Genomic DNA, 24,526 nt, shown 5'->3' with positions numbered 1-24,526 from the left:
CAGAGCAGACTCGATGGGTGAAGTGCCCTACTTCTTTTCCTTAGTCTTATAGAAATGTGCATTATATTTACATTGTTGGAAATTATTCAGAAATCCTGGCCAGGATTCTCCATTAGGAGACTAAAGGCACAATTCTTCAGCCTCATTACGCTCTCGCTCAAGCGAAACAAGGTCAGTGAATAGCAGGAAAGGCCAAAAACAAGAACCGCACCAGGCACCAAACAATTCGCGATGCAACCGGCCCTCTCCTATAGGCAAAATCGGGATCTTGCCGTAGCATGGCGAGAAACCAATTATTGCCACTTACGCCCTACTTGCATACAATTAACAGGAGCCATCTCGTATCCACCAGTCTCCTAAGCGAGTGGTCACGCTGGCCCCGATTAGTACACCTTTTTAAAAACGTGAACCTGGCGGAAGGGCTTCCATGGGGGTGAGTAGCCATCTTTGCTCACAGGCAAAGAGCCCGGGAGCACTGGGTTTGTCACCCTGTTGCTTGATGGGGGAAACCATCGGCGGCAGGGGGGAGGGGAGCACCCAGGCTGGGGTGGCCACCATGGGAGTGGGTTGGGGGGAGGCGCAACCATCCGCTGCACCACCATGCTAACCACTGGATTGTGTTTACCCGTTCTGGGGGCAAACCTTGTCCCTGCCCGTCTGCCCTACCGACCACCCACAACCCCCACCGATTGCCGAGGCCTCTGGCTGTGCGGCTGAAGGCTATTGCTAATAGGGAATTGGCAATTGTCGTTAAATGAGCACTTCACACAACCCAAGTGGATTCCCATGGGTGCGCAGCCCACGTAGCATGTGGGAGTCATTGCCAAGCATCCCAATCAGACCGTGATGCCTGGACATTGTGCCTGAACACTGCAGGAGGCAACACCACAAACACAAGCCAACATCTGAACACCCAGAGGATGGGACACAGCTCCGGGAACATGTCCACGGCCGGAGGGTGGGCGAGTGCCACGGGGAGGGGACCAGCACCAGGGTCTGGGGTCCGGCGAGGCAGCCCCGCTGCAGTGGGTGTGCGTGGGCAGGGCGTTCCGGGTTTGGGGGACATGGAAGGGGGGGGGGAGGGGGGAGAAAGAGGAGGAAATCAACAGGTGGCCACCGCTGTTTATCAGTCTCTGGTACACCCTCTCACAAATCCTTACAAATAGTGAACGCTATGGCAGGGACATTAGACCCAGAACGTGCCCTCGTGGTGCTGCTCAAGATGTGGTTCCGATGACTCGACCGCCCCGGTGGTGCACTAGTACACTGCCTGGAAGGCCGCCTGCTTTCTGGTAGACTGGATGGCCAGACGCTGGAGGCAGCGGCAGCATCTGCAGCTGCTCGAGGCAGTGGACCATGTGCCGGACCTCGCCTTATACCCTGAGGCACCGGCCACCCATCAGACCAGGGATGGAACCCAGAGCAGTAGGCCCCCGATGGCCCGGGGTTATAGAGTCATAGATGTTTACAGCATGGAACAGGCCCATCGGCCCAGCTTGTCCATGCCACCCAGTTTCTATCACTAAGCTAGTCCCACTTGCCTGCATTTGGCCCATATCCCACTATACCCACCCTGCCCATGTAACTCACTAACTGCTTTCAAAAGGGCAAAAATTTTACCCTCCTCTCCCACTGACTCTGGCAGCCCGTCACCACCCTTTGTGAAGAAACTTCCCCTCTCGTCTCTTTTGTATCTCTCCCCTCACCATAAACCTATGCCTTCTCGTTCTAGACTTTTCTACCTTTGGGAAAGGATGTCAACTATCTACCCTACCTATGCCCCTCCTTATTTTATAGACCTCCATAAGATTACCCCTAAGCCTCCTACTCTCCAGGGAAAGAAGTCCCAGCCTCTCCTTATAACTCAGACCATCAAGTCCTCGTAAATCTCTTCTTCACTCTTTCTAGTTTAACAATATCCTTCCTAGAATAGGATAACCAGAACTGAACACAGTATTCTATATGTGGTCTTACCAAAGTCTTGTACAACATCAACAAGACGTCCCAACTTCTGTATTCAATATACTGACCAACAAAACCTAGCATGCTGAATGACTTCTTCACCACCCTGTCCCCCTGCAACTCCACATTCAAGGAGCTATGAACCTGTATTCCTAGATCTTTGTTTTGTAACTGTTTCAACTCCCTACCATTAATTGAATAAGTCCTGCCCGGATCTGATCTACCAAAATGTATCACCTCACATTTATCCAAATTAAACTCCATCTGCCATTCATCAGCCCACTGGCCCAATTGGTCAAGATCCTGTGCAATCCTAGATAACCTTCTTCACTGCCCACTATGCCACCAATCTTGGTGTCATCTGCAAACTTACTAACCATGCCTCCTACATTCTCATCCAAATCATTTATATAAAATCACAAATCAGTGGACCCAGCACCGATCCCAGAGGCACACTGCTGGTCACAGGCCTCCAGTTTGAAAAACAACCCTCCAAAACCACCCTTTGGCTTCGGTCGCCAAGCCAATTTTGTATCTAATTGGCTACCTCACCCTGGATTCCGTGAGATTTAACCTTTTGCAACTACCTACCATGTGATACCTTGTCAAAGGCCTTGCTAAAGTCCATGTAATCAACGTCGACTGCACTGCCCTCATCTACCTTCTTGGTCACCCCTTCAAAAACTCAATCAAATTCATGAGACAGGACTTTCCACTTTCAAAGCCATGCGGACTTTCCCTAATTAGCTCTTGCCTATGTAAAGGCCTGTAGATCCTGTCCCTAAGAATACCTAACAACTAACCCACTACAGAAGTAAGACTCACCAGTCGGTAGTTCCCGAGCTTATCCCTACAACCCTTCTTAAACAAGAGCACGACATTTGCTACCCTCCAATCTTCAGGCACCTCTCCTGTGGCCGTCGATTATTTAAATGTCTTAGCTAGGGGGCCTGCAATTTCCTCCCTAGCCTCCCACAACATCCTGGGACACATTTAATCACTTCCCGGAGATTTGTTTATCTTGATCAGCTTTAATACCTCCAGCACATCCTTCTCTGTAATATGTACACTCCTCAAGACATCATTTTTTATTTCCCCAATTTCCCGAATATTCATGCCTTTTTCAACAGTAAATACTGATGAGAAATATTCATTCAGGACCTTTCCCATCCCTTGTGGATCTGCACATGCGTCGTTGGTGGTTTGATCAGATGATGGACAGCATGTGCCGCACAAGGCTCCCCCTCAACATGGAGACGGTGCGGCACTGTGCCATGTCCTTGCGGACCTGGCGCCACATGGAGGAGGACGACACCTGTTCCCAGTGGCCATCAGCCGGGCCATCTGGGGGTGCCCCATGTTAACCAAAGGGGTTCCACTCCCTCAACTTACAGCTCATGTGCGACCACCAGATGAAGATAGTGCACGTTTGTGCCTGTTTCCTGGGAGTGTCTCCATGACAGCTACATCATGGGGCAGTCGGTCATTCCTGTCCTCAGGGTGCGCGGCTGACTCTTGGGGGACAAGGGGGTCCGCTGAGGACCTGGTTAATGATGCCAGAATGGAGACTGGAGACCGAAATGGAGACCCGATATGACAAGGTCCATGTGGCCACCCGGGATGTGATTGAGCGGTGCATCGGACTCAAGATGTGGTTCTGATGCCTTGACCGCTCCGATGGTGCGCTCCAGTATACCACCTGGAAGGCTGTCCGTTTTGTGGTGGCCTGCTGTGCCCGTTACATCTTTGCACAGAAGCGGGTCTGGAGGTTGGTAATGAGGCACATGTGGCCACCTCAAAGGAGGAGGATGACAACAAGGTGGCGCCAGACCGACACAGGCTGGGGGATGAGGCTTGGTAGGAACTGAAGGACTAGCCAGAGGCTGTAGGACAGGTGTCTGTGGCGAGGGTCTGGCAAGACCGGAGGGCCAGGGAGGTCCTCATATTTGCCCGATTCACTTAGGACGTGGCCAGGTTCTCCCGCCCCCCCCCCCCCCCCCCCCCCCCCCCCACCACCACTCCATTTTCCCACCCTCCCAGGGTATATGTCACATCGCTCCAGGGTGCTGGGACTGTGTCGGCACCATCAGTGAGTCACTGACGAGGGCAGGGGAGGTGATGATAACCTACAGAGAGCAGAGTGCCAGTGCTCCTCAATCCATGCCATAGTCTGACCCCTGTCTGTCTGCTGAGTGCTCATTGACACCATCACCTGCTTGCAGTGTGCCCGGGGTGAGGGGCGGCTGGAGTGATGGGCCAAGGGTTCGGGGACGGCCCGCATTGCAGAATAAAGTGATTGAGGCATCATACTGGTTGTGGACAAGGGTTTTTATGGTGTTTTACAATTCCCCACTCTCCTGAAAGTTCCACCCCCCCCCCACGTACCCTCCTTCCTCGTTGCCCTCAGTGATCCACGATGTACTTTGCCTTCCTAGCTGTAACGCTACATCTAGGTGTCTCCCCAGGATGTACATCTGAGGTGGAGGCAGCCAGCTGCTTGCCTCGTCCTGTGGCCTTCAATGCCCCTGGCAGGTGTCCTCTGGGGCCATGTGGTCCCGGCTCTCAGGTCGGCGGCACATGCACAGCTGTGCCACCCTGTCTCGTGTGCTGAATGTGAGATGCGGCCTCATTAGAGGGGTGGAACTCCGGGGAGCTGATGGCCACCATCCACACGCCATGGGACAGCTCCAGTTTGGCACTCAGCACCCCCTCCTCCCATTCGATGCACCTAGGGCCCTGGGGTTCACCTTGGGAGGCAGGTGGAGCTGGTTTGAGCATGGCTGCCCCTGCATCATCTGGCTCTGCCAGCCCTGGCGGATCCCCATGATTTGAACCATCATGTCAACACCCTCGGCGGTGCTCCTCAGTGACTGAGACGTGCTCTGCAGCGCCTCGGCAATGCCCACCTGCGACTAGGACAAGTTCTGCAGTGCCTTGGCCATGCCCATTGAGAACAGGACATGTCCCGCAGAATCTCATCAAGGTCAGCCTAGTACTGGGCGTCATCCGCCAATGAGGTGGGCATTCTACTTAATCCCTCGTGATCCCGAGGGATGGAAGACATTGGTGAAGCCTTTGCCCTGTGAGGGTCAGAGAACCAGGGAGGGTTCCTAAGGCCAGAGTGCAGGTGTCCTTTGTTTGGGGTGGGCTCTGCTGATCCTCCTGCTTCCTCTGCAGTGGGGCTACGCTTTTGAGGCGTGCCAACACTGGTGGGCCAACGGTTGGGCTTGGCCACGCTCATCTTCATAATGATAGCGATGCGGTACAGGTTTTCCAGAGGGGCGGCCTGGATGGGCTCCCACATCGCCAGGGGCTCTCTCAACATTCACAAGGGACAATGAGCAGTCAGCAGCATGAGCAGCCAGGAGCCTGTAAGTAGCACCAAAGATGCTTTTAAACCCACATACTGCCGCAAACAAGGCAATCCCGAGGAGGACAGCCCGAGTCAACAGACTTGGCACCAAGTCGTTCCCTGGCTACTGCCCTGGCCCAGGCAGCCACCTCCAGCAAGTCTGATAATTTGAGGGTTATTCCAGTCTCCAACTCCCTCTCGGCAGCCATGGTGTCCATTTCCCGCTCGTAAATACTTGCACCAATTCATGTCCGCGAGTCCTCTGCCTAAGAGGGGCAGAACAGAGGGCGGCCTGTGGCACAGTGGCTAGCGCAGGGACTACGGCGCTGAGGACCCGGGTTTGAATCCCAGGCCTGGGTCACTGTCTGTGTGGTGTTTGCACATTCTCCCCGTGTCTGGGTGGGTTTCACCCCCACAACCCAAAGATGTGCCGGTTAGATGGACTGACCATGCTAAATTGCCCCTTAATTGGAAAAAAAAAATCAGTGTTATGGGAGCGGCGTTTTCGGAACCCCAAAATGTATCAGAGTTCAACCAACCTCTCCCTTTAATTATTGTTGCTTTTGAAGCACACGGCTTGGTCTCCAGGTGTGGTATTACAATTATGGACACGTGGGTTTTTAAACACAAAACAATGTTTATTCCATGAATTCAACTTAACCTTTTTAAAAAACATTGGATCCCTTAACACCCCTTACTTCAAAGATAACCCCGAAAATAATACAACACTAAATAATCCCTCAAAATGTTCCTTCAAACCTTAAAGCGTCATGAGGCAGCAGTGCTAACCACTGCGTCACCGTACCATCCAGATCATCATTATTTCAAAGCATGCTTATGTTTACGAGGAGAGGCTTAATGAGTTTTTGTTATGATTTCTTTGTTTTTTTAAATTTAAGAGTGCCCAATTCACTTTTTCCAATTAAGGGTCAATTTAACGCGGCCAATCCACCTACCCTGCACATCTTTGGGTTGTGGGGGCAAAACCCACACAAACAGGGGGAAAATGTGCAAACTCCACACAGCCAGTGACCCAGAGGCGGGATTGAACCTGTGACCTCTGTGTCGCGAGGCAGCAGTGCCAACTACTGATCCACTGTGCTGCCCACTTGTTATGATTTCTGGGGAGTAATTAGATACATTGGGAAGGATCTACCAGCCACGCTGCGCCCGAAAAGCAGCGCGCTGTGGTCGGTAAATAACCGGAGACCCCACTTCCAGGATCTACCCAGCTCGCTATGCCAAGGGAGATCTAACGCGATCTCGGGAGATCTGCCCACTGTGCCACACCCCGAGCCAAGCTGTTCCAGTTCAGCTACAACACTGGCATCTACTTGACAAAGTAGGAAATTGCCCAGGTGCGTCCTGCACACAAGAAACAGGACAAATCCAACCTAGCCAACTGCCGCCGAATCAAAGTGATGGTAGGAATCATCAACAGTGGTCTCAAGTGGCGCTTACTCAGCAATAACCTGTTCACGGACGCTCATTTTGGCTTCCGCCAGGATCACTCAGCTCCTGACCTCATTACAGCCTTGGTTCAACCATAGGCAAAAGCGCTGAATGCCAGAAGTGAGGTTGAGAGCGACTGCTCGACATTAACACAGCATTTGACTGAGTATGGCATCAAGGAGCCCTAGCTAAACTGGAGTCAATGGGCATCAGGGGGAAACTCTCCGCTAGTTGGAGTCATATCTGGCACAAAGAAACACGGTTGTGATGGTTGGATCATCTCAGATCCAGGACATCACTGCAGTAGTTCATCAGGGTAGTGTCCTCGGCCCAACCATCTTCAGCTGCTTCATCAGTGAACTGCCATCATAAGGTCAGAAGTGGGGATGTTTGCGGATGACTGCACAACGTTCACGACTCCTCAGATAATGAAGCAGTCTGTGTCCAAATGCAGCAAGACCTGGACAATATCCAGGCTTGGGCTGACAAGTGGCAAGTTACATTCATGCCACACCCAGTGTCAGGCAATGACCATCTTGTACAAGAGAGGATCTAACCATCGCCCCATGACATTCAATAGCATTATCATCTCTGAATCCCCCAAAATCAACATTCTGGGGGTTACCATTGATCAGAAACTGAACTGGGCTAGCCACATTAATATCGTGGCTACCAAGGCGAGTAACTCACCTCCTGACACCCCCAAAGCCTGTTCATCATCTACAAGGCACGTCAGGAATATAATGGATTACTCTCCACTTGCCCAGATGAGTGCAGCTCCAACAACACTCAAGAAACTCGACACCATCCAGGACAAAGCAGCCCACTTGACTGCTCCTTCTTCCACAAACATTGAAACCCTCCATCACCGTCAAACAGTGACAGCCTTGTATACCATCTAGAAGATGCACAGCAGTAACTCACCAAGGTTCCTTAGTCAGCACCTGCCAAACACACAACCACTACCATCTAGAAGACCAAGAGCAGCACATACCTGGGAATCCCACCACCTGGAGGTTTCCCCTCCAAGTCACTCACCATCCTGACTTGGAAATATATTGCCGTCCCTTCACTGTCGCTGGGACAAAATCCTGGAACTCTGAGCCTAATAGCATAGTGGGTGTAGCTACACCTGAAGGACTACAGCGATTCAAGAAGATAACTTACCACCACATTCTGAAGGGCAACTAGTGATGGACAATAAATGCTGGCCTCACCAGCGACGCCCACATCCCATAAATTAATTTTTAAAAATTAGAATGAGACAGTTAGTCTCACTCTAATATGTAGTTCCCCGAGGTAACCAAGGCATTGGGATTGATCCCCTTCGCCTTGGAGACCTCGGGCGAGCACTGTTCAGTGCTGGTCTCCACAAACGGATATCAGACAGAATGGCACTCGTAGGGAGATCAGAATCATAGAATCACTACAGTGCAGAAGGCCATTCAGCCCATCAAGTCTGCACGGACCCTTGGAAAGAGCACTAGGCCCATGCCCGAATCCTATCTCCGTAATCCCACCTAACCTTTTGGACACCAAGGGGCAACTTAACATGGCCAATCCATTACCCTACACATCTTTGGGTTGTTGGGGAGAGACCCACGCAGATACATGGGGAATGTACAAACTCCACACTGACAGTGACCCGCGGCCATGATCCAACCCGGGTCCTTGGTGCCGTGAGGCAGCAGTGCTAACCACTGCACCACCCTTAGAACATACAGTGCACAAGGAAGCCATTCGGCCCATTGAGTCTGTACCGATCCACTTAAGCCCACACTTCCACCCTATCCCCGGAACTCAATAACCCCATCTAACCTTTTTGGACACTAAGGGCAATTGATCATGGCCAATCCACCTAATCTGCACATCTTTGGACTGTGGGAGGAAACGGGAGCACCCGGAGGAAGCCCACGCAGACACGGGGAGAACGTGCAGACTCCGCACAGACAGTGACCCAGCAGGGAATCGAACCTGGGACCCTGGCGCTGTGAAGCCACAGTGCTATCCACTTGTGTTACCGTGCTGCCCAAATTGATGAATGTAAAAGGAAAAACATTTGAATTAACGGAGGCCCCTTAAAAATGTTTCAGCTTTCCTTTAGAAGCAGTTTAATTCTTCAGGTCTTTGATCTTTTGCTGAAAATTGACCCCAACCCGAAACCTACTTGAGTTAGGAGCTTAAATCTATTTGATGCAACCCACGGCAGTTCCGGTCTTTTCCGATAGTTCTGCCAGAGCTTCCCTCTGCTTTGTACAAAATAATAATTTGATCAATGTTTTTCGACATCTTGACCTTCACTTTGAGTGTTCCACTCACTTGTTCTTATTTTACAGCTGTTATAGTTCCTGTATATTTGGAGGCCCTTGAAAGAGAAAGATATATAGTAGCCCTGAAGAATTGTCGATGGCTTTCTGATCTATAACAGTTTGTTTTTCTCAGGTCAGAGCATGGTCTCAGGTAACAGAAATCATCTAATCATAGAACAGTTACAGAATAGTGGTGCCATTTGGCTCATCAGGTGCATGCTAGCCCTCGGAGGTAAATTCAGCTAATTCCACTCCCCTGACTGGTCTCCTAACCCCTGCAAGCTTTTTATTTTCAGATGGTTGAATATTTCCCTCGAGAGCTAGAATGGAATCCGTCTGCACCATCCCAGGCCAGATCCTAACTTTGTATTAAAAAAAGTGTTTATCATGCTGCCTTTGGCATTTTTGCTAATCACCTTAAATTAGTCTCCTCTGTTCCTTGATCTGTCCACCAAAGGCAACAGCTTATCTCTAATCTTGTCTAGGTCCCTTATGATTTTGAACAGTGTCAAATCTCCTCGCAACCTTCTCTTTTCTAGGGAAAACAAACTCAGCTTCGCCAATCTATCCAAGTAACCTCAAGTCTCTCATCCCAAGAATCATTCTCATAGATCTTTTCTTCACCCTCTCTAAAGCTTTCATATCAACCCTAAGTGTGGTGACAAAATTTGAACACAATCTGGTGGAGGCCGAAGCAGCTTTTTATAAAGGGTGATCTCAACTTTCTTGCCTCTCTGTTCTCTCTGCCTCTCTGAATAAAGTTCAGGATTCCTATGCCTTTTTTAACCATTTTTCAACCTGCTCTGCCACGGTCAATGATTTGTGCTCATATACCCCTAGGTCTCTTTCATCCTGCAACCCCTTTAGAATACTGCCTATGCTCATTCTGCGTACCGAAATGTATCACTTCACATTTCTGTATTGAAGTTTGCTTGTACGTCCATTCAACCAGCCTGTCTATATACTCCCACAGTTCGCAATATTCCAACTGGTGTCATCCGCAAATTTTGATATTGACATGGATGTAAAGGGCACATTGTTATTAATATAAGCAGTGGTCTGAGTACAGACAACTGAAGAACACTGCTGTACATCTCCTTCCAGTCCAACAAATAATATTTAGCACTTTTGTTTCCTTGGGCAGCACTGTAGCATTGTGGATAGCACAATTGCTTCACAGCTCCAGGGTCCCAGGTTCGATTCCGGCTTGGGTCACTGTCTGTGCGGAGTCTACACATCCTCCACGTGTGTGCGTGGGTTTCCTCCGGATGCTCCGGTTTCCTCCCAGTCCAAAGATGTGCAGGTTAGGTGGATTGGCCATGATAAATTGCCCTTAGTGTCCAAAATTGCCCTTAGTGTTGGGTGGGTTTACTGGGTTATGGGGATAGAGTAGGTGTTGACCTAGTTTCTCCAAACTATACACATAATTGAAAATTCTCATCCCTGGAACCATTTGCGTCAATCTTTCCTGCACCGTCTCTAATATCTTTGCATTCTGGCTAAAATATGGTGCCGAGACTCCAGTTCAGGCCAAACTAGTGTTTATACAGGTTTGCCACAGCTTCCTGTAAGTGTTATTTTTTTCCCCACCACTGAGGTTAAACTGACAAGGGTGCAATTCTCTGCCATTACCTCCATATACAAGGAGGATTGGAAGATAATGGCCAACGCCTACATAATAAACACCTTTACTTCCCTCAGCATCCTCAGATGCATCCTAGCAGATCCTAGTTGCACAATTTTGATAATTTCATTAATTTGTTTCCTTAACAAAGCCACTTTTAAAAGGGTTATTTTTGAATTTCTGTTGTATAATTAAGTCGAGGTAGTTGTTTGTGAAGAAAGAAAATTGTTTGATTGTTTTATGAAGAAGTTCCTTGGAGTCTCGCGCTGTAGTTTTTCTCCTTATTCTTTCATGGGATGTTAGCATTATTAGCACGGCCAGCGTTTATTGCCCATCCCCAATTGCCCTCAACATGTAGTCCTGACCAGGTAAGGACAGGTAATGACCCTGAAGTCATTAATGAACCAGATGAGCTTTTACAAAAATCTACAATGGTTTCATGGTAACCATTCCAGATTTTTATTAAATTCAAAATTTGCCATCTGCCATGGTGGTATTTGAACCCGGGTACCAGAGCAGTACCCGGATTCAAATCCCACCACCACAGATGACGAATTTTGAAAGACATCTTTTGCAAGACAGGTGGAGAGGCAGTGGTGTATTGGTATTGTCATTGGGTTAGTAATCCATAGATCTGGGATACCCAGAGCGGTACCCTGAATCACTAATCCAATGACAATCTGTCTTAATGGCCCACAATACAATTAGATTTTTTAAAAAAATCAATTTGAAGAAATGGCTGAAGCACGCTGAACTGAAGTTAACACTATGTTTAAAGAAACCAAATATTGCTTTAATTGATCTGTGCCAGAGGGGATCCTTTATTTTCTGATATTTGTGGGGCTGTTAAAGTATGTTGACAAGATAATGAGACTTTATTTATGGCTTCTCTGTATCTGGAAAGAATTGTGCATTTGTTTGCAATGGCATGTAAACTCGGAAGGACCCAGGTCAAAAGGGATGAATATTTGTCTTTAGTCTCCATGGCTCTAGATAGGAGGTAGGGCAACACATGACGCAGATCCTATAACCAACAGGAGGGATGAATCTGGACCAACTCCAAAAAAAAAGGAGGAAAGAAACTGAGGGATAACGGTTGGTGAATTAAGTGTCTTTGTTGGCACAGTGATACCGTGCCTTCTGGGGCGTAATTCTTCTGGACACAGTTCAACATCACTTAATTGCCTGTGCTGACAACACAAAGAGCTTCTGGGACGCTGAGAGATGTGAAATTTCTATTTTGACTTCACCGCTTCTTGTTAATTATATGTAAAATCTTCCTGAATAAATTCTACTTTATTCATAAGTACTAATTATTCATATCTTGTAAATCAAACACCCCAGTGTTAGAAATTAAAAATTCGGACCGTTGAGTCTTTTCTTAGGTAGAAAGGCTTTAAACCGTGACACTCTAAACCTTACATGGTGACTTATCAACTTTTAAGTACAGCCAGCCTTTCTAATACCATCTCTTTCAGTGCACCTATCAATTAGAACATAAGAATATAAGAGCTAGGAGCAGGAGTAGGCCATCTGGCTCCTTGAGCCTGCTCTGCCATTCAATAAGATCATGGATGATCTTTTTGTGGCACAGCTTCACTTACCCACCCGTTCACCGTAACCTTTTATTCCTTTACTGTTCAAAAATCTACCATTGCCTTAAAAGTATTTAACGAGATAGCCTCAACTGCTTCACTGGGCAGTGAATTGTACAGATGCACAACACTTTGGGTAAGAAGTTCCTCCTCAACTGGCCCCCTAGTTCTAGTTTCAGATGGCAGTGGAAACAATTCCCCTGCTTCTACAGTCTACTTAGTCTCTCCTCATAAACTAATCCTCTCAACTCCGGAATCAACCTAGTGAATCTCTTCTGCACACGTTTCAGTGCCTGTACATCCTTTCTCAAATAAGGCACTGTACATCCTTTCTCAAGTAAGGAGACCAAAACTGTACACAGAACTCCAGGTGTTGCCTCACCAGCACCCTATACAGCTGCAACATAACCTCCCTGCTTTTAAACTCCATCCCTCTAGCAATGAAGGACAACATTTCATGTGCCATCTAAATTACTTGCTGCACCTGCAAACTAACTTTTTGCAATTCATGCACTAGGACACCCAGGTCCCTCTGCACAGGAGTATACTGCAATTTCTTGTTATTTAATAGTCCATTTTGTGGTTATTCCCACCCAAATGTTTGACCTCATATTTATCAACGTTGAACACCATCTGCCAGATCCTTGTCCACTCACTTAAACTGTTTATATCCCTCTGCAGACTGTGTCCTCTGCACACTTGGCTCTACCACTCACCTTCAGTGACATCTGCGAACTTCGACAGATTACACTTGGTCCCCATTCCAGATCATCAGTGTAAATTGTAAACAATTGCAGTCCGAACACTTGATCCCTGAGGCACACCACTAACCACTGATCGCCAACCAGAAAAGCACCCACTTATGCCCACTCTTTGTTTTCTGCAAGTTAACCAATCCTCTATCCATGCTAATACATTACCCGTAACGCCATGCACCTTTTTCTTATGCAACAGCCTTTTGTACGGCACCTTGTCCAATACTTTCTGGAAATCCAGATACACCGCATCCACTAGTTCCCCTTTGTCCACTGCGCTCGTAATGTCTTCAAAGAATTCCACTAAATTAATCAAACATGACCTTTCATGAACCCATGCTGCATCTGCCCAATGGTACAATTTCTATCCAGATGTCTCGCTATTTCTTCCTTAACGATAGATTCAAGCATTTTCCGCACTACAAAAGTTAAGCTAACCAGCTTATAGTTACTTGCCTTTTGTGTACCTCCTTTTTTAAACAGTGGTATCACATTTGTTGTTTTCCAATCTGCCGGAACCGCCCCCAGAGTCCAGCAAATTTTAGTAAATTATCACGAGCGCACTTGCTACTTCCCCCGCCAACTCTTTTAGTACCCTGGGATGCATTCCATCAGGGCCAGGAGACTTGTCTACCTTTAGCCCCATTAGCTTGCCCAGCACTACCTCCTTAGTGATAATGATCATTTCTACGTCCTCACCTACCATAGCCTCCTTGTCAACAATTTTTGGCATGTGATTTGTGTCTTCGTCTGTGAAGACCGACACAAAATACCTGTTCAATGCCTCAGCCATTTCCTCATTTCCCATTATTAAATTCCCCTTCTCATCCTCCAAAAGACTAATTTTTACCTTATCTACTCTTTATCATTTTATATATTTGTAGAAACTTTTGCTATCTGTTTTTATATTCTGAGCTAATTTACTCTCAATCTATCTTACTTTTCTTTATAACTCCTCCTTAGCTATGACTTTGGCAGCATTTTCTTCCTCAGTAGACACAGATGCAAAAAAATATCATTTAGTAACTCAACCAAGCCGTGCCTCAATGCATAGATCACTGTAGCACAGTAGTTAGCACTGTTGCTTCACAGTGCCAGGGACCTGGGTTCGATTCCCTACTTGGGTCACCGTCTGTGTGGAGTCTGCATGTTCTCCCTGTGTCTGCGTCGGTTTCCTCTGGGTGCTCCGGTTTTCTCTCAAGTCCTGAAAAAAGTACTGTTAGGCAATTTGGACATTCTGAATTGTCCCTCCATGTATCCAAACAGGCACCAGAATGTGGCGACGAGGGGCTTTTCATGGTAACTTCATTGCCGTGTTAATGTAAGACTACTTGTGACAATAAAGATTATTAGGTCCCATTTTTGTTCTAATCAGGCCCAAGAGTCACTGAAGCTCGTCAGCAATGATGATCCATTGTATAATGTTAGAAAGGACTGGAGCATACCAAAAGGATTCTTTACCGAAGACCCTAAAGTACAACCCGAAGGATTAAACCTTCCTCACAAATAGTGGACAAGCATCATCTGTCAGAACAGACATCGTAGCTGCTCATCTTCTCCATGGATGGAAAATTGACATATCTCATCATGCTCCTAATCAGACCCAAGAGAACATCAAGCACTGCTCTTCCAAACGAATTTGCAGGCAGCCCAAAAGATATCCACACTGCTACATTGTATGCTTTGGTCAGGGTATCAAAAAAAAACCCACCCAAACAAAAGAATCCAAACAATCATGGGACCGGAAACCTGTGTCTGGAACCTGTTACAATATTGCAATGGTCAGTGGGGAAGAGCAAGGTTAAGAATGAGAAAGAAATCACTTGGGCTTGTGGCGCAACGGTAGCGCGTCTGACGCCAGATCAGAAGAATGAGAAGGAAATGATTAATTGGAGTTTCCTCCGTTGGGGGAAGGGAATGAACATTAATTTTCTAAGAAAAATAAACCTGTAAAGTAGGTTGGTTGTAACAGGTTAGAATGGGTTTAAACTAAACATAAGGAAGAACCATCAAGATACAATTCTGAATATATACTTACAGCAAGTCCCTGTAGCATGACATTTCTATAAACTGCTCATCAGTGTCTATTAACAGGTTTATGGAAACTATCACCCTTTACATTGTCTGGACAAATTAAAAAGCTAATTTGACAGTTGACTATTTACGTTGTTGTGAAGAAAAGATAGAGTGGAAACTGATGAACTGCAAGGAGTGAAAGATTGTAGAAAACTAAGTGACTTGAGCGAAGTGGGGAGCTATTATACAATCTTGAACTCAACAATAAAATATAATTTGAAATGTGTATGACACAACAGTCGAGAAATTAAGCTGAAGTAAAATCTGCCCATATCAGATGGCAGAGCTTTTGGCCATATACTTGCAAGCCACAGCAAGGACTAGAATGTGGAAATAAGATTTGTACCAAGATGTTTGAACAAAACGATGTTCTCCGAGACTAAATTAGATGTATGGAAGAGAAAAGAACATTTGCATCTGCACATTTCTTACCTTTTCCAATGATCTGAGCACATTCTGTCGCTCCTTCAATTTTTGTATGCTGAGGACAATTTTGTGTCTTGCACCTTTGGTAACATTCTGTAGCAAGAAAAAAGAGCAGGTCTCAAATCCAATGGTAATTTAAAAGAGTTTGATCATTTTAAATTGTGTTCTCCATAATAAAATATTGTTTTAGTATTTAAATTTAGACGTTGCATTAAAATTGCTTCATGAGGCATAATTAGTGGACTAGGTTAAAATATTGTCCGCTGGTGGGACCACTTTTTAAAAAATGGTTATAGGTCAAGCTGTCAACGTCACGTCAGTCAATGCTCTTTGAACCAAATTAGAAGAAATAAATCTTTAGTATTGCTGAAAAAAGACATGTCAAAGCTTCTCGTCTTGCACTTATCAGGACATTCCCAATAATACAAAATGTAAAGGGAACAACAACTCATACTTCATAAGAGAATGCTGATTGGTTGACAAGAGATTATTGGTAGAGGCATTGCCATGGAGAATGCACCAGCTAGCTGATGGCTGGCAGTTAACTGCCAAGCTTTGTTAAAAATCAAACCAGGCAGGCTGGCTCTGATTGGTTAAGTGTTGTCCTGGCGAATGAACCAGAGAATGTTGGTCATCTCTTTTGGTCAGTTGAAATAGGTGCAATGTGCGCACACGTTCAGTCTGCAAAGAACAGGGCTCTGATTAAAATATATACTAGCATTCATAAGCGTGCTACACTGCAAGCCTGACTGCTAACCTTAAATTGGTTGTCAGCATAAATCTTGACTCATTCAGAATTGTAAAGCAAATACTGTCCAATCGCAGAACAACATTGAATGTTGGATACTATTTTGAGTTTTGCAAATACAGGCTGCTGGGTGATACATGATAGGATTTGCCTGCAGCTTACTGTGCCTATGTATGGATTACACAAGACACACAAGGTAATGTCCCTTTATGCCCTATGTTTTTTTAAATTTAAAGTACCAAAATTGTTTTGTTTTTCCATTTAAAGTACCAAATTATTTCCCCCCCCCCCAATTAAGGGGCAATTTTGCGTGTCCAATTCTGTATCAGGCCTAAGATTCAGGCCGTTGGGTAATTTTACCACACTTACCATTTGGTATTCTTGCAAATGTCCTGAATGGAAGATGAAAAGCTTCAACATGTATTTTTTCAAGCAATAATCAAATCTGTACTACCTGTCATGACACCCTGGATTAGTGAGTGGTCAATTTCAGTCCTGCCTGACCCAGAATTGCAACACAGATGAAATTAGGTTTTATTTAAAATACTCAAACATGCCTAGAACCTCAATCTCCTGCTTCGTTTTGGGAACGGGGAAATCCAGTAACAGCCTTACCTTGGCTGTCTTGGGTACCACTCATTTTTGGCCAAATTGATGACTAAATCGGCCAACTGCAGTTGTTTAAACAACTCCTCCAATTGTCCTATATGCTCCTTCCATGTGTCATGTAAACTACCATGTCGCCCAAATAAACCATGCAGTCACTACCTGAAGTTTGTGTCGTTGAAAAGTAGCTTGTGTGTTTTAAAATCCGAATGACATTACTTTACACTGATACAATCCCTTGAGTCACAAAGGCAGGTATCTCTCTTCAGCCCTGGGCCTTAAAAGGAACCTGCCAATACCCCTTTAACAAATTGATTTTCAAAAGGCACAAGGCACTGCCTATCCTATCGATACAGTCCTCCAACCTGGGAATCGGATACAAATCCGTTTTGGCGATGGCAGTGACCTTCAGTAATCTATACAGAACCAGATTGTCCCATCTAGCTTGGGTACGATCATGGCCAGCAAACTCCAGCTACACTTACTCGGCTCAATTAAATGATTCTCCAACATGCACTGTATTTCGTTTCTATGGGTTCAGTCGATATGGATGCTATTTGAGGTTGGCATCATCTATGTATACATGTTCAGGTAATGCAGTGCACCCCGGTGTGTCCCTACAAATCTTTGTGTCTTATGAGAAATTTTTGTTGCTCTTCTTCTAAGTGTGCAAACTCAGTATCTAACTGTTCTGGTATTACTATATTTACTAGTCGTACACAGGTGGTTCGCTCTGTGAACTATCAACCTCTTCCCCTACCTCACTCTTACTACCTCTGTCCTCTTCCATGACTTCTACCACCTGACATACTAGTTCCTTCCTTTCTTCTTCCCAACGATTATATTTCTTCAACATATATATTTGGCAAAATCAGTCTTTCTTTCCATGGTCTGGAGTAGCTATTATGCAAGTCACCTTAATCACCCTCTTAACTACCTTATAGGGGGCGAGGAATTTCGCTTTTACAGGTTCATCCTGCAAAGGCAACAATACCAGTACCTCATCTCCAGTTTGGAATGTTATGGACCTCGCATGTTTGTTTGCCTAGATTTTCATTCTTTATCCTGAAATGTTTAAATGCTCTTGAGCTCCCTGACGAGCTCCCGTGAGTCTTTACAGAAACATAGACACATGGTCCAACATTGAGGATTTGGCTTTTCGTTTGGGGAACTTCTCTTTCATCAACATTAATGGACCCATGCATAATCGCCATAGACCAATTAAAATGGGCTAAACCCAGATTCCAAGGTGTTGGTTGAATCATACAATCGTTTATTTGGGGCCTCACGGTAGCATGGTGGTTAGCATCAATGCTTCACAGCTCCAGGGTCCCAGGTTCGATTCCCGGCTGGGTCACTGTCTGTGTGGAGTCTGCACGTCCTCCCTGTGTGTGCGTGGGTTTCCTCCGGGTGCTCCGGTTTCCTCCCACAGTCCAAAGATGTGCGGGTTAGGTGGATTGGCCATGCTAAATTGCCCGTAGTATAAGGTTAATGGGGGGATTGTTGGGTTACGGGTATACGGGTTACGTGGGTTTAAGTAGGGTGATCATTGCTCGGCACAACATCGAGGGCCGAAGGGCCTGTTCTGTGCTGTACTGTTCTATATTGTCACAAGTAGGCTTCAATGAAGTTACTGTGAAAACCTCTAGTCGCCACATTCCGCCGCCTGTTCGGGGAGGCCAGTACGGGATTTGAACCTGCGCTGCTGGCCTTGTTCTGCATTGCAAGCCAGCTGTTTAGCCCACTGTGCTAAACCTGCCACTTCAGAGAAGAGCATTCAAGTTACTACCGTTGTTCAGCAGCTAACTTCATATTTGTCTTCCTGGTTGTTGTAGTTTGCCTATTTTCTACAGAATTGCACTACATCCTTATGCAGTCCTGGCCAGGTAAGATGCCTGTTGACTGGTGCGAGAGTTTTCCAAATTCCCATGTCTTGCAATTGCCATCTCATGTGCTACCTGCATTATTTCCCTATGATATTTGTGTGGCACCGCTATCTGATGAACAACCGTCCAATCTCGTCTGCAGGTTTGAGGATGTCGCCTCTTCCTAATCAGTACTCTGTTCTTAACGTAACAGCACTGTGGAACCCACTTCGCCTCAACTTCTAAGAGAGCTGACTGTACATCTCTAGGTCTGCCTCCCAGCCTCAATGAATGAATCTTACTGTTACATCCCCCACACATACTCGTGCGACTCGGCCAACGTTGTCTACCTTATATGCTGCTGGAAAGGATGTCCCGAAGCGTGATACATTGCCGAGACCATGCAGACGCTGCGACAACGGATGAACGGACATAGCACGACAATCGCCAGTCCCTGGTTCCCCGTGACCTCAACAGGATAGGAATTGTCCCAGTAACACGGCGGGACTTCACCTATAACGAAGGGAGCCCCGAGTATAAAAAACCCAGCCTGAGCGTAGATTGGGGCAGGAAACCCTTCGTGGAGTGGAGTAGTTAAGGTACTTATCAATAACCTTTATTCTTGCATCCTACCCTTCATTCCAGGTGCTCATTGTGTGAGGATTCTACACCTACCAAACACTTCCTTGGACTTATCCTCATCCTGAACGATAGTTTTGGCTATTCTACCACCCAATGGTGGTGTGACTTCAATCTCTGGTGTTGAACTTTGTTGAACAGTTCCAATGTGCCACAGCAAAAAAATCACACTGACCTCCTCAGATGACAAACACGGGAACACAACCGACGGAGTACCCTTCGTCGTCCAGTATTTCCCCAGAGCAGAGAAACTACGACATCTTCTTCGCAGCCTTCAACAAGTCATCGATGAAGACGAACATCTTGCCAAGGTCACCCCATACACTCACTACTTGCCTTGCCTTTAAACAACCATGCAACCACAAACAAACTATTGTTTGCAGCTAACTACCCAGCCTTCAGAACAGCGACCACGACACCACACAACCCTGCCATGACAATCTCTGCAAGACGTGCCAGATCATCGACATGGGTACCACCATGATATGTGAGAACACCACCCACCAGGTACGTGGTACATACTCGTGCAACTCGGCAACGTTGTCTACCACATACGCTGCAGGAAAGGATGTCCCGAAGCGTGGTACATTGCGGAGACCATGCAGGCGCTGCTACAACAAATGAATGGACATCGCACGACAATCACCAGGCAGGAATGTTCCCTTCCAGTCGGGGAACACTTCAGCAGTCAAGGGCATTCAGCCTCTGATCTCCGGTTAAGCGTTCTCCAAGGTGGCCTTCAGGATGCGCAACAACGCAGAATCGCCGAACAGAAACTTATAGCCCAGTTCCGCACACGAATACGGCCTCAACTGGGACCTCTGATTCATGTCGCATTACATTCAGCCCCCACCATCTGGCCTGGGCTTGCAAAATCCTATCAACTGCCCTGGCTTGAGACAATTCACACCTCTTTAACCTGGGATTACCCCTCTCTCTGGATCTGTAAAGACTTAATTACCTGCAAATGCTCGCATTCAAAGCACTGTTTTGCATTTTTGACTTTGTCTGTATATATGTTTCTGAAACCTACCTCTTCATTAACCTGAGGAAGGAGCAGTGCGCCGAAAGCTAGTGTTTTAAAACAAATTTGTTGGACCTGGTGTTGTAAGACTTCTTACTGTGCTCACCCCAGTATCTCCACATCATGAACTTTGTTTAGACATTGCCCTGGTCATCAAAATGACAGAAAAATATCTGGAAACTGCTCCGTTAACTGTTCTGTCTCCTTATCTTCCCTCAGACTCTGTAACCATGGGTGAAGTTGTAACCTTCACTCCTGCCAAATCATTCCCTAAAAGTACGTCTACTCTGTCTCCTGGTAAATTCTTAACCTCTTTGACAACTACTGGACTTGATAATAAACCACACTCGAATTGTACTTCATACAATGGAACCGCAATATAATCTTCACTTATTGGGCAGCACAGTGGTGCAGTTGTTAGCACTGCTGCCTCACGATGCTGTGGACCCGGGTTCGATCCCGGCCCCGGGCCACTGCCCATGTGGAGTTTGCACATTCTCCCCATGTTTGTGTGGGTCTCACGCCCACAACCCAAAGATGTGCAGGATAGGTGGGGGGAAAAAAAAAAAAAGATTTGGGTACTCTAAAATGTATTTTAAAAACATAATCTCCACTTATTCCATTCACTACTACCTTAGCTTTCACTGGGCTCTCCAGGGGGGAAAACAAATTCCCCTCCACTAACAGAGTTTGTGTAGCACCTGCATCCCTTAAAATAGGATACATGAGAAGGCTGCATCCCTTAAAATAGGCTACATCATTTGATGAAAATGGGTTATCTCCCCCTTAAACAAAAACCCTGCATATTATGCAGCATTTACCTCAAGTCTCCTAGTTCTAGCTAGAGCTGCAGTCTGCCTTGTAGCAATCTCCACTTCTGTTCTCTTTTCAACATCTTCCTCATGAACCCCAGCAAGTCCAAAAATATTTCCTCAACTTCCAACACAAGATGATAACACTTAGGCCTTCGAGTTTCACCTCCAGCCTCAGTACATTCCTTCCTGGTCTGAGGAGGGCATCTCAAGAGCATTCCCAGCTATCCATTTCTTACCTACCTGCCTTTCTTTCACTCTCTCACTTCCTATCTTTTTCAAAATTATGGGGCTGACGGAACAAAGGTTTAAATTTATGAATCGGCTGTTTCCTTAAATGCTGAAACCTTTGTCTATATGCCTCCGGAATTAATTCATATGCACTCAGAATAACCTCTTTTACCTTGTTGTAATCCTGAGACACCCCCTCGGACAGGGATGCATAAATATCCTGTGCTTGCCTTGTCAGGTTACTTTGCACGGGCAATATGCACTTCTCCTTCAGCCATTTCATTTGAGTTGCTATTTTCGAAAATGTCATGAATAATGCCTCTGCATCCTTTCCCTTAAATTTTGGTCGGGCCTGTACATACTTACACATATCCCAGTAGGAACTGGACTGGGAAGGATTATTCCTCCCTCTTGACTTTCCTCAAATTCTGCCTTTAATTCCAACCTTTTAAGTTGATATTTTCTCTCTCCTTTTCCCTTTCTTCCCTTGCTAATCTTCCCATTTCCAAAAAGTTTCCTCATTTCAATTTTCTTTTAAAAATCTCTTTCTTCACCTTTTCCCCACATCTCCATTTTTAAAATTACCTCTCATTCCCAAACTGCAAGTGAATCCTCCTCTCCAAACCGGTTTCCTCTCCAGAAAGTGCATCTGATGCTACACTATCTGGACTGCTTGCTTGTAGGCTCGTGTTTCTAACAGACCGAAGCACTCAACTAATACATCGTATATGTCTGCCTTCTTAGCTTTAACTGTTACCTCTACTTTTACTTCACCTGCCAATTCAATTAACTTGGGTCTTTTGAAGCCCTTGTAAATGAAGTAAAGACAAGTCCTCCACCTGAAGGCCTTAGCAACTTCCAGAGACATCCTATTATACTAGTACAAACCTGGTGCCTCCAATACATACTGTACCTCAAATCTTTGCTGTCTACCATTCTAAAGATCCCAGAACAGAGCCCCTATGTCATGACTTCCTGGGCTAGTGCGGTCAATTCCAGCCCCCACTGGATTGAGTTGCAACACAGGTGAAATTAGACTTTATTTAAAATACCTGAGGTCCTGAATTGAGCCCAATAAACTAGTCACCAGGTTGTAACAATGCGCAAGTAGCCTTTTATTAGGTACAGTATTATAATTAAATAGACAGTTGTCTACTACCCCTTCCCCAACCTCCCCTTTCTAACATGCCCCCCTCTCTAAACACACACACCCACACCAACAAACCGGATGGGAAAAGATGGTGGAAAAGGGAATATTAATAAAAATAGAGGGACAAGGATCTTTGATGCATTGGGATGACTTCCGGTAAATGTCTTTCTGAAATTCAGGCTATTGCTTTGGTACTTCGTTCCTTCTAGGCTTGAGAAGAGTTTCTCTGGCAAGGTTGTCTACTCTCTCTGAAGACTTAGCATCAATTCAGGTTTGCAGCAAAGGATGTGCCAGGCACTCACTGCTTTCAGGACAATAAGAGCAGCTCTTTCACTTCAGCAAGCAGGACGGAGTGAGAAACTGTTCCTTTCATTTTCAAGGTCTAAACACTTCTGCCAAGTCCTCTCAGAAAGCATCATTCTGGAACCAATCATTGACCGCTATCAGGCAGAACACTGTCCATGGCCAACCCACCAATTGCCAGTTAACCAATTGATCCAACTCCCTAAAACTAGTTCCCAAGATCCACTCAGTGCAGAGCAGTCTGGCTTCTCGACCAAACACTAAACCTGGGAACAGTGTCCTGACGAGCAGACTGCTTCAACAGAAGTCTTCTGCATAAAGGCACATCCCAATTATGGGTCAATGGACCAAAATAATAAAGTAATATAAAATAAATGGGAACAGAGAAAATAAACAGAAAGGACTCTGACAAACCAAACAATTATAAATAATTCTTTGGCAAGATGGTGATTTCTAGTTAAATGATCACTAAGACTTTGGAAGGGAGCAAAGAAGGGAAAAAGCAGGTGAGACACAAGAAAAAAAATTAAAAATAACCTCAATTACTTTATTACAAGGAGGGCATTGACCACCTGTTCCCAGAAAGTGATTGAAAACTAGATCAACCTTGGTTTATTTATTTTGATGTCTATGGTTGTCTAAACTGATTTTGAGAAGTGTTGCATAGATCTGAAAAGTTTATCCAGATAAATCTTCAAATGGCTCATCAAAAAGAATTTTGGTTCCTTCATAAGGTTATCCACATATGAAATGAAATGAAAAGAAAATCGCTTATTGTCACAAGTAGGCTTCAAATCAAGTTACATTCCAGTGCCTGTTCGGGGAGACTGGTATAGGAATTGAAACGTGTTGCTGGCCTGCCTTGGTCTGCTTTAAAAGCCAGCTCTTTAGCGCTGTGCTAAACGTCATAACTGTTCTCAAGATGATGCACACCTCATTTTCAAATGATCTACTGTAATATTACATTGATTTTCAAAACATTATGCCCCAGATTTTCCTGCCAACATAATAATGAGGCCAATTCTACTCTGTTATTTATGTGCAAATGGTACAACAACCTTAAGTAAGGGGCAAATGAATAGTTGATGTTGGCTGAGTGCCATCGCTTCGCAGTTAGCTTTTTGAAAATGGCATCATGCAAACTGCCTCACCATTGACAGGTATTGAATGGCATGAGGTTGCTGCATTTATGGGGTATATACAAACTAAACTCACTGCAGAAAGTCTACTCCAGTCTAAGTACCTTACATAGAATATGCAGTGCAGAAGGAGGCCATTCAGCCCATCGAGTCCGCACCGGCCCTTAAAAAGAGCACTCTACTCAAGCCCACGTATCTACCCTATTCCCGTAACCCAGTAACCACCACTTAACCTTTTTGGACACAAAGGGCAATTTAGCATGGCCAATATCCCTAATCCACACATCTTTGGACTTTTGGGAGGAAACACATGCAGGCGCAGACATGCAGACTCCGCACAGACAGTGACCCATCCGGGAATCAAACCTCGGACCCTTGAGCTGTGAAGCAACTGTGCTATGCACTATGAAAGTAAAATAGGTCAATTTCGCTAATTGAAAATTCACAAATATTAGCCA

At 45.8% G+C, this 24,526-nt stretch overlaps 1 protein-coding gene across 5 annotated transcripts in view; it reads right to left on the bottom strand.

The window, feature by feature from the left end:
* Positions 1-24,526, bottom strand: part of samd4a (sterile alpha motif domain containing 4A) — a 237,761-nt gene that overhangs the window by 55,862 nt on the left and 157,373 nt on the right. For all 5 annotated transcript variants that reach the window (XM_038779283.1, XM_038779263.1, XM_038779301.1 and 2 more), the window contains one exon: positions 15,558-15,644. In XM_038779283.1, the coding sequence (XP_038635211.1) occupies positions 15,558-15,644 (87 nt within the window). The remainder of the gene's footprint in view (positions 1-15,557; positions 15,645-24,526) is intronic.

This window comes from Scyliorhinus canicula, chromosome 2 (genome assembly GCF_902713615.1).
Source record: "Scyliorhinus canicula chromosome 2, sScyCan1.1, whole genome shotgun sequence".
Classification (NCBI taxonomy): domain Eukaryota; kingdom Metazoa; phylum Chordata; class Chondrichthyes; order Carcharhiniformes; family Scyliorhinidae; genus Scyliorhinus; species Scyliorhinus canicula.
Note: the sequence above shows the minus strand (reverse complement) of the source record. Positions and strands in the feature narration are given on the sequence as shown.